General features: G+C 33.1%; 1 protein-coding gene across 1 annotated transcript; it reads left to right on the top strand.

Annotated features, from left to right (window-relative positions):
• Positions 1 to 7,748: 7,748 nt before the first annotated feature.
• Positions 7,749 to 8,705, top strand: LOC18101028 (uncharacterized). Its single transcript, XM_024605700.1, has one exon. It carries the CDS (start codon positions 7,749 to 7,751, stop codon positions 8,703 to 8,705), a length of 957 nt encoding a protein of 318 aa, XP_024461468.1.
• The last annotated feature ends 3,052 nt before the right edge of the window (positions 8,706 to 11,757 follow it).

The following is an 11,757-nucleotide window of genomic DNA, read 5'->3' as shown; positions in this document are numbered from 1 at the left end:
TTATGATTCATGTATATGTATATATATTTTTGTTTTATAGAGAAGAACTTTATTTTTAAAAATAAAAAAAATAAAAATATTTTTAATGTGTGCAGTCTTGCATGATTTTTTTTTATTTTTGTTTTATTCAATTAGTTTCATGTGTTTGTCTATTTCTTCTATTATCGATTGATTGAATTAAATACAAAATTAATTTTAATAAAAAAATTCATTAAATATAACTGATCAAATATCTCATGTTGCAGAATCAAATGGCTAGTGCAATCTATACCGGGTAGAATTCAGAAGCAAAATCCATTTGTGTTGCCCAAAAGTGAACTTGTTAATTTGCACACGTCAGGACAGGGAAGCAAACGTTTTTTTAAAAATATATACGTGTCTAATTTTAGCAAAACTTTAACCATTCAGTCAATTTAAAATGATTAAACAATGATTAAAATTATTCCCGTTTGTCAATTCTCCTACTAATATAAATGCTCCCTCTCTATTTTCCTTTGTAAACCATATCCAGGTGGGATACAACGCACTTGAGTCTTAATATGTTTCTTTCGAAGAGCAAGCTTTCGGCTGATTGAGACAAAGGAAGGTACCTTGGGCACTCAGGGAGACATGCTTGTCTAAATCTGAGAGGGATCGACCATTTGTGTCATATTTAACTTTCAATTTCAATGATTTTATTCATTCTATTCCAAATAATAATAATAATAATGTGGTTTTCTGGGTTACATCGTCTTTTTTTTTTACAATTAAGCCCCTAAATTTTTAATTTTTTTAGTGACTGAGTCAGGTCCTTTAATATTCTTCCATAAATAACCCCATCAACATCGCAAAACGAAACTCTTATCATAAATGTATGCAAAAAATGGTGTGTTTTCATGTTCAGAAGATCTTTGTTAGAGCATGAGATGCTTTTTTAGAGAAATTGATCTGAATCATCACACTCAATTACTTGGAATTACATGATTAGAACGTAATTGCAAAAAAATTAAAAAAACAAAAAACAAATAGGGGACATATCACATATATTAGCCACTTAAGTGAAAAAAATAAAAAGAACAAGAAAATTAATTGAAGAAATAACAAGTCAGAAAGAACTTTAAAAGTTAGTCAGTGGAGTGCAAATGAACCTACATCATATACATATTGCACTAGTTATGTAAGAGACTGATTTACTCCAGTCAATTACATATATAGATTTTAAATATAATAGACTCATTCAATGTTATTGGGCCTGATCTCTTAGCAAGATGCAAAGCATTGGGTTTCTATTGCTGGGTCCTGGTTAAAAAGAGTCCAAAGATATTGGGTCATGTTGGAGGTAGGGTCTAATTGGGTGTTGGGTCATGATGGTAGGCAGGGCCCAAAGATATTGGGTCCTGGTAGCGTAGGGTCTAATTAGATGTTGGGTCATGGTGAAAGGCAGGGTTCAAAGTTGTTGGGTCCTAGTTATAAGACTCAATGTTGTTGGGTCCTGGGGTGGTGCGAGGCAGGGTCTGCTGCGAGCAAGGCCCAATGTTGTTGGGACTTGCTTGTAGGCAAGGCCCAACGCAGCCATGGATCTGGCTACACAATCAGACTCAATCTCATTATAATTTTTTTAATATATATATATATATATATATATATATATATATATATATATTAAAAATAATATCAAAATATCAAAAGAATATTAATGTGAAGTTAAAAAAAATTAAAAAAATTTCAATTTTGAGTCATGTTGGGCAGCAGTACCCAACACTATTGAAATACCTATTAGAGTGTCACTTCCAAGCATTCCTGGTTCTCTGTAAGCCAGCTGGTTCTAGGAGCAAGAAAGCATTGGATCCTGCTAGGGGCAAGACCCAACGCTGATGGGTCTTGCAAGGCTGATGGGTTCAGCTGCAACAGAACCTAAACTTATTTTAGGTCTTTCTGGGCAGGACCCAACTTGAAAATACAAAAATTTCTTCTTGGGTTTGGCAGCCTAGTCAAATCCAATCTCAATATCTTTTTTTTAAAAAAAAAATACAAAACATCAAAAATATTAATTTGAAGTAAAGAAAACAATAAAAAAATTAAAAAATGTTTCTACGCATTTTTGAAACGCAAAAACAAACATGTTTTAATAAGGAAATTCAATAAGAGAAATATCAAATATATATATATATATATATATATATATATATATATATATATATAAAGTATTCAAATAAACAATGAGAGAAAAGAAAAAAATTAATATTATTATTTCCTCTTTACAGTATGAAAAGAAATCAATAAGAGAAAAGGAAAAAAATTTCAAGAGTTATTTGTGTTATAAATATTATTATTTTTCTTATAATTTAAAGTATTCCTATCAAAAATATTATTATTTGTTTTATAAATATTATTATTTTTATTATAATTCGAAGTATTAATATAAAAAATATTATAATTTGTATTATAAATATTATTATTTTCATTATAATTCTAAATATTTATCTAGAAAATATTATTATTTGTGTTATAAATATTCTTGGGTTTCTAAATATAATTATTTGTGTTATAAATATTATTATTTATATTATAATTCAAAGTATTAATAAAACAATATTATTATTTGTGGTATAAATATTATTATTTTTATTATAATTCTCTTGGGTGCTCCAGACGCAGAACCAATTGGCCTTGGGTCCTGTGTTAAGACCCAGTTTTATTGGGACCGACTTCAGGACCCATTTTGCTTGGGTCATGCGTCATGAGCTAAGTCTCTTAGGTCTTAGGTCTTGGGTCTGGAGCCAATAGGCTTGGGTCCTACCTCAGGACCCAATGCTCTGGGGTTCTGCGTCAAGACCCATCATTCATTTTAAAAATAATATTATTTGTCTTATAAATATTATTATTTTTATTCTAATTGAAAGTATTAATATTAAGAACAATATTATTGGTGTTATAAATATTATTTTTTATTATTATAATTAATAGTATTAATATTAAAAGTATTATCATTTGTCTTATAAATATTATTTTGTTTTTATTATAATTAAAAATATTATTATTTGTATTATACATATTATTATTTTTATTATAATTAATATTATTAATTAAATAATTAATAAATTTGGAAAACTTAGTATCATCATCATCAGCAACAATAAATTTTAAAAATACTATTATTACTATTGAAGAAAAACCATCATTTGTTTTAAGATTTAAAAATATAAGTCAAAGTATTCATATAAAAAATTAATTATTTGTGTTATAAATATTATTATTTTTCTTATAATTCAAAGGATTCATATCAAGAAAATTATTATTTGTGTTATAAATATATTATTTTAATTCTAATTCTAATTATTAATATAAAAATATTAAATTTGTGTTATAAATATTCTTGGGTTTGTTAATATAATTTGTGTTATAAATATTATTATTTTTCTTATAATTCAAAGTATTCATATCAAAAATATTATTATTTGTGATATAAATATTATTATTTTTATTATAATTCTAAGTAATAAAATAATAATACAAATAATTATATTTAGAAACTTAAGACCTAATTCTCTTGGGTCCTGACGCGGGACTCATTAGCCTTGGATCCTGCCGCCAGATCCAAGAGAATTAGGTCCTAACGGAATTGAATCTGGCGTCAGGACCCATTAGCATTGGGTCCCGACGCCAGACCCAATTCTCTTGTGTCATGACGTAGGACCCATTAGCCTTGCGTCCTGCCGTGGACCTAGAGCATTACGTCATGACACAACCCTATATGGGGGTCAGCAGACCTAGGCACACCCAGGTGTGCGGGTCTGCACCTGGAGTGCGGGTCTGCAGATCCTAAGCCAAACCCAATAGCTTTTGGTAGAGGAGGCAATGCCCCCAGCCGCAATTCCTGACAAAAAACACAGCAGAGGAACGCTCCCTTGCTCTACAATATTTATAACAAAAATAATACTATTTTTAATATTAATACTATTAATTATAGTAAAAATAATAATATTTATAACACGAATAATACTATTTTTAATATTAATACTTTTAATTATAATAAATTAATGGTATTTTTAATATTCATAATATAAATAATTATATAAAAAAATCATAATATTTATATCACAATAATAATATTCTTAATATTAATACTTTTAATTACAATAAAGATTACAATAATTAGAATACAAATAAAAATATTTATCATATTAATAACATAGTTTTAAAACCTGGCCCGGCCCAGCGAGTCGACCCGGCTGACCCAGGGCTAGAACCGGGCCGAGTTTATGAAAAAATAGGGGTAGTTAAAAACCTGGTCGACCCGGCTGACCTGGCGGGTTGACCCGGCAAGACCCGGTCCAAAACCCGGTTGCAACTCGTTGACTATGTTTTATATTTTTTACCAAAACAACGTCGTTTTGAGTTATAAAAAAATGGGGTTGACCCGGGTGACCCGGTCAAAACCCATGACCGCCTTGAGCGAGGTCGACCACCGGGCCAAGTTTAAAAACACTGATTAATAATAATATTAAACTTGTCTGGCCAAAGTTTCTATAGTAATAATGTTTTTTTGAAAAAATTATTAACAATAATAATAATGATAATTGTTATTATATTTCTTTTCATTTTTATTCTCTGCAAGTTCTGCCGATCCAGCCCTAAACCCAAGGGCGGCCTAAATAACCCAGCGCGAGTCAGAGCAGACCTTGGCAGCCGAGTCTGCACCCAGCGCGCATGAGAATGCAGACCCCAGGATTGCGGCTCTGCAGACCCGCTCGCACTTGGGTTGTAGCCAAAAGCGCGGGTCCGTCCCTAGTGCCCAAGGCCATTCACACCCTGCGCCAGGTATCTGCATGTTGTGGCCTCGGCCAACCATCATGCTAGGTGTCTGCTGCCTAGGGCCGCGGCTAGGGGCGCGTGGCTGGACCCAATGCCCTAGCTTGGTAGCCCAAACGCCAGATGTCGACAGACTGATCTAATGAACTATAATTAATTAATACTTTTTATTACAATAAAGATTACAATATTTGGAATACAAATAATCATATTTTTCATATTAATAATAGTATTAAACTTGCATGACCAAAGTTTCTACAATAAGAATTTTTTTAAAAAATATTATTAACCATAATAATAATGATAAATTGTTATTATATATTTTTTTTAATTTTCTTCTATTCTTAATATTAATACTTTGAATTACAATAAAGATAATAATATTTAGAATACAAATAATAATATTTATCATATTAATAATAATATTAAACTTGTCTGACAAAGTTTCTACAGTAATAATTTTTTTTTGAAAAAATTATCAACAATAATACTAATGATAATTGTTATTATATTTTTATTATATTTTTGTTTTGGAAGTGTTTTGGGTCTGGCTTGTCAACCAGACCTAATGGCGTTGGGTCCGGATACCAAAGCCAGACCCAGCGGCTCTAATGTCGCCTCTTTAGTTGCATCACTCTCATCTTAATGGCAAAAGTCAAATGAGCCACGCTTCTAACCACAATTCTTGACTAAAAACATAGGCAAGGAACGCCTCATCGAGTGCTTTAGTACCGTTCACAATTAATTGTATCTTGATCCACAGTGCATGTACAATAGAAAATCCTCATACGTTTTAATATAAATCAAAGCAACTATGCAAGTCTACAGTTAATTGTCTCTTGATCCACAGTGCATGCATGTACAGTAAGTCCACAGTGAATTGTCTCTCAGTCCACAGTGCATTCATGTACAGTAGAAATCCCACGCGTTTTAGATTTCTATTAATTTTTCTAAAAACATGCTAAATCTTTACTTTCAACCAAATAATAATTCAATAAACTTGTATTACAGTTGAGACCGGTGGCGGAGCCACAGAGGGACAAAAGGGGGCAATTGCCCCCTTAACTTTTTTTTATTAAAATATTAATATATTAGTTTAGGGAATTGTTACTGCAGGGAAGGAAAAAGGAAAGTTGTTATTGTTTATAATTGTTGACTTATATATTAATATAATATAATATAATATAATATAATATATATACACAACTCATTCCACAAATTTTTCCTTTTTGTTTTTATATCAAATCAATGGTACCGGCTTAAAAATATGGAATCCCCTTACTAACAAAGAGTATTTTTTGTTCCCTGTCTTTGTCGCTTTGTTCTTTTCATGAGCTGCTGTGCTGCTTTGTTCTTCTCATGAGCTGTTGTTCTTTGCCTCTCTCGTATGCAAATTTCTCATCAAGTATAGTTAAGCAATTAATCTTTTTTGCCTTTTGCTTTATATTTTAGGTAAATTTTCTTTATTTTTTCTATTTATTTCATTGTTTAATTTTAATTTTATTCTTTTATAATTAGTTATTAAAAATATTAGGGTTTATGATAATTTACGGGTTTTAATATGAATATGTTCAAATATGTTCAAAATAAATGTTTAAATCTACTAATTTAATCAATTAAATGTTTCTTTTCTTATTATAAAGGAATAAATTAATATTCATGCAAAACCATTATTCTTGACATCTCTTGCATTGGCAGAGTAGTTTATTGAAATTTAATATTTTCACATGACTTGTTTGTAAGTAAAATATCAAGTAGAAAGCATGTTTTTCAAGAATTGTTCCTCTTACACATACACTAGGCATTGCTCCTCAATTAAATATCTAGAAATGATTAAGTATAATTTACTCAACATACTTATTATATGCATATAGATATGAATTGAAATAGGTTTTGATTTTGATGAATTGATGTGTATTTTGCTATGAATTTCATATGGAAGATTTGTAATTATTGTGTAACTCAACTGATTTTTATTTAACAGTGAATTATTGTGTAGCTGTGTTAATTATTATGTAGACACTAATGATGATAAAAAAATCCAGCAGGTTCATATTAAATTAACATGTCACTAGACAAGTATTTCAAGCATAAATCCCTTGAGGATGAAGAGTCAATCAAAGCTTCAAGTCATGTAACTCAATCAAGTTCAAAGAAAAGTCATATTGAAATCAACCCCAACTCTCTCCTTGTTGACCCTGGCTTAAGAAGACCAATTTACGAATACCATATAAATGATAGGGATGCAATACGAAGATTTTATCTACAAAAAGGTCCTTGTCAACCTTCACACTATGATTTTCCTCAAAAACAATTTGGGAATATATCAACACTACGACGCTTTAATCCGGCTTGGTTTGGTGCATACTCAACATGGTTAGAGTACAACATAGCCAAAGATGCTGCCTTTTGCTTGTTTTGTTATCTCTTCAAGTCAAAAGGCGATGTTGATTCGTTTGTGGGTGATGGGTTTTCAAATTGGAAAAAAAAAGAAAAGATTTGATCTTTATATTGGAAAGTTTAATAGTAGTCACAATGCAGCTCGGATAAAATGTGAGAATTTGATGAATGAAAAACAAAGTATCATGACTTTGTTATCTGAGCAGATAGTAAAGAGTTAAAGTGATTATCGAACTCGATTGAATGCTTCAATAAAGTGTGCTCGTTTTTTGTTGCACCAAGGACTTCCATTTTGTGGCCATGATGAATGTGAATGTTCAAGCAACCAAGGAAATTATCTAGAGCTCTTGCATTTTCTTTCCAGAAATAATGAAGCTATTAAAAGAGTTACTTTCAGTGAAGCTTCTAGACATAACAAATTGACTTCTCCAGATATTCAAAAAGACATTACTCAAGCTGCTGCAGAGGAGATTACAAATGTGATTATCAAAGATCTAGGTGACTCATTATTTTCAATTTTAATTGATGAGTCACGTGACATATCAATCAAGGAACAAATGGCTGTTGTTCTACGATATGTAGACAACAATGGACATACAATTGAATGTTTTTTTGGCATTCAACATGTGCGAGATACAACAGCTAGTTCACTCAAGGCAGCTATTGAAGCTTTGTTTTCTAAACATGGGCTAAGCATATCAAGATTGCGTGGTCAGGGATATGATGGAGCTAGTAACATGCGAGGTGAATTCAATGGCTTGAAAGCACTTATTCTAAATAGCAATCCAAGTGCATATTATGTATATTGTTTTGCTCACAGACTTCAATTGACTCTTGTGGCTGTTACAAAGAAGCATAATGAAGTTGGAGATGTCTTCAATTTTATTTCTAGCATTATAAACATAGTTGGAGCATCATGCAAAAGGATGGAGGTGATTAAAGAAAAACAATATGCTAGAATTATTAAAGGACTTGAAAATGGAGAAATTTCTAGTGGACGAGGCTTGAATCAAGAAACTTCTCTTAGAAGATATAATGATACCCATTGGGGCTCCCACTATGTTACAATTATTCGTCTACTTGCAATGTTTTTATCAGTTCTTGATGTGCTTGAGATTATAAGGGAGGATGGGATGAACTCAGAACAGAGAACAGAAGCAATCGTTTTAACAGATATTATGGAATCATTTAATTTTGTATTCATGCTTCATTGTTTGAGAAGGATACTAGCAGTTACTAATGAGTTCTCACAAGCATTACAAAGAAAAGATCAAGACATAGAAAATGCTATGAGTTTATTGAAAACATCAAAGGAACGATTCAAAATGATGAGAGAGAATGATTTGGAATCTTTACTGGAAGAAGTGTCATATTTTTGCATCAAACATGATATTGATATTTTAAACATGGATGATGAGTACAAGCTTCGTGGGCGTTCAAGGCAAAAATCTCAAGGGATTACAAACCTACACCATTTCCGTTATGAATTGTTTAACAATATCATTGACATGTAACTTACTGAGTTGAATGATCGTTTTACTGAGACGAGTACAGAGTTACTTCTTTGTGTGGCATGTTTAAACCCAAGCGACTCTTTCTCTACTTTCAACAAAGAAAAGCTTTTTCGCCTTGCTCTTTTTTATCCCAGTGAATTCTCTATAGTGGACCTTATGGTACTTGGTGACCAACTTGATACGTATATTATTGATCTATATAGTGATGATGAGTTCTCTGGTATTGAAGGTATTACTAGTCTTGCAGAGAAAATGGTAAAAACAAAGAAGAATTTGATATTTCCATTAGTATATATGCTTATCAAATTGTCATTACTTCTACCAGTTGCAACTGCTACAGTGGAGAGTGAAAACTAGATGATGAAGAAGAATGAAGAACTATTTTATTAATTTCTTATTAACACAGAAGTGTTTACATCAAGTATATATATACAAACGTGTGCCTATAAAATAGGAGCTACAAGTGATTGAGTCCAACTCAATCAGTTCATCTATACCAGCTGGAATTGTAGCAGATTGACTTCAACAGGAGATCAACATCTTCTTATCTATAGCAGATCAACTTCAGCTTATCTTCTCAACACTCCCCTTCAAGTTGGAGCATGAATGTTGAGAATGTTCAACTTGCTTGTTAATTTCTTAAAATTGTCTCCTCCTAAGGCCTTAGTGAATATATCTGCTAGTTGAAGATGAGAGGGAACGAATTGTGTAACAATTTGACCGGCTTGGATCTTTTCTCTCACAACATGGCAATCTATTTCAATATGCTTTGTACGTTCATGATATACCGGATTTGCAGCAATATGAAGTGCAGCTTGATTGTCACAGAATAAGGTAATTGGTTTGAAGCATACCTGAAGATCTTTAAACAGACATCTAAGCCATGTGAGTTCACATGTTGCAGCAGCCATGGACCTGTACTCAGCTTCAGCAGATGATCTGGAGACTGTTTTCTGTTTTCTTGTTTTTCACGAGATGAGAGAATCTCCAAGAAATACACAGTAACCAGATGTTGATCTTCTTGTCATAGGACAATTTGCCCAATGTGCATCACAATAAGCTCTCAGTTGCAGAGAGCTGTTGGAAGAAAATAATAAGCCGAGACCTGGGTTGTTCTTTAAGTATCTCACTACACGAAGAGCAACATCCCAATGAGGTTTTCTTGGTGCATGCATAAATTGGCTTAAAATGTTTACAGAATACATGATGTCTGGTCTAGTAATTGTAAGGTAGATTAATCGCCCCACCAATCTTCTGTAGTGTGAAGCATCATTCAATATCTCACCTTGGTCATTAGTGAGTTTCAGATTCTGCTCCATAGGAAAATCAACAGGTTTAGCTCCAAGAAATCCAACATCATCAAGAATTTCCAATGTGTATTTTCTCTTAGATATAACTATTCCAGCCTTTGATCTTGCCACTTCCAGACCGAGAAAATATTTTAGCTTACCAAGATCTTTTATGTGGAATTGTTGTTGAAGAAAGAGCTTGAGATCTTGAATAGCCTTGTCATTGTTCCCAGTAATTATGATATCATCTACGTAGATAAGGACCATGGTTAGAGTAGACCCTTTTTCTTGCACAAAGAGAGAATGATCTGAATGTGATTGAGAGAATCTAGCAGTTTTGATAGCTTCTGAGAATTTAGAGAACCGGTTTATGGGTGCTTGTTTGAGTCCATACAAGGACTTGTGAAGCCGACATACTATCTTCTCCCCTTGTCGGCAAACTCCTGGTGGTGGAGTCATATAAACTTCCTCATGTAAGTCACCATGGAGGAAGGCATTATTATTAACATCCATCTGAAAAAGAGGCCAATTGCGGATTGCTGCCAAGGCAAGAAGGCAGCGAACGGTGGTCAACTTAGCAACTGGAGCGAAAGTTTCATGATAGTCCAAGCCTTCTGTTTGAGTAAATCCCTTGGCTACCAAGCGTGCTTTATACCTTTCCACTGAGCCATCAGACTGGTATTTGATTCTGAACACCCATTTGTTGCCGATGGGACGACAGTTTGGTGGTAATGGAACCAGAGATCATGTCTTCTGATTTTCAAGTGCAGTGAGCTCAGTTCTCATTGCTTCACACCATTTAGGATTACTTAGTGCCTGCTCATATGTTGTAGGTTCAAGAGTGCTAGTAATGGTGTTAACAAATAGCTGATGAGAAGGAGATAATGACTGATAGGAAATAAAGCTGGATAACGGATATTGAGTACCTGACCGTGAAGAGGATGACTTGGTTGTGGATGCAGAGAGTGGTGACATACCAACCTGGACACAATGAAAATCACAGAGAAGAACAGAGGATTGTCGAGGCCGATAGTTGCGACGTAGTATAGGAGCAGGTGTGTTTGTTTGGAGAAAAGGAGAAGACTGTGTGGGATTTGATGATTGTGGTGATGAGGATTTAGAGGAAGAAGGAGATAATGGAGTGACAGAGGTCTCGGGTGGTAAAGGAGAAGAAGATAGTGTTTGTGGAATTAGACTGTCATTGGACTCAGGGAATATGGGTGGCAGAGATGATTGTGGAGGAGAATTGTCTGAAGTGTGGTTAAAAAAAGGAAATGTGTTTTCATGAAAAATAACATCTCGACTAGTAAAAAACTGTCGAGTGGTGAGATCATAAACGCGATATGCTTTTTGATTAGAAGGGTATCCAACAAAAATACATCGACGAGCTCTTGGTGAAAATTTGGTCAAAGGTTGTAAGTTGGTGGCATAACATAGACAACCAAAAGCACGTAGATGTGAATATGCGGGTGATTTCCCGTACAAGAGTTCATATGGTGATTTGTGTCTCAAAACTAGAGTGGGAAGACGATTTATAAGATAGGTGGCAGTAAGCAAACTCTCCCCCCCCAAAATTTTAATGGTAAATTTGCTTGGAATCTCAAGGCACGACCAACATTGAACAGGTGTCTATGTTTTCGTTCAACAACACCATTTTGTTGAGGTGTGTACGGACATGAATTTTGAAGCAAAATACCATGGGTAGAAAGGAATGGCTGTAAGGAGATAAATTCCAGCCCATTATCACTTCGTATAATTTTAAC

The sequence above is a fragment of the Populus trichocarpa genome, chromosome 7 (genome assembly GCF_000002775.5).
Source record: "Populus trichocarpa isolate Nisqually-1 chromosome 7, P.trichocarpa_v4.1, whole genome shotgun sequence".
NCBI lineage: Eukaryota > Viridiplantae > Streptophyta > Magnoliopsida > Malpighiales > Salicaceae > Populus > Populus trichocarpa.
Note: the sequence above shows the minus strand (reverse complement) of the source record. Positions and strands in the feature narration are given on the sequence as shown.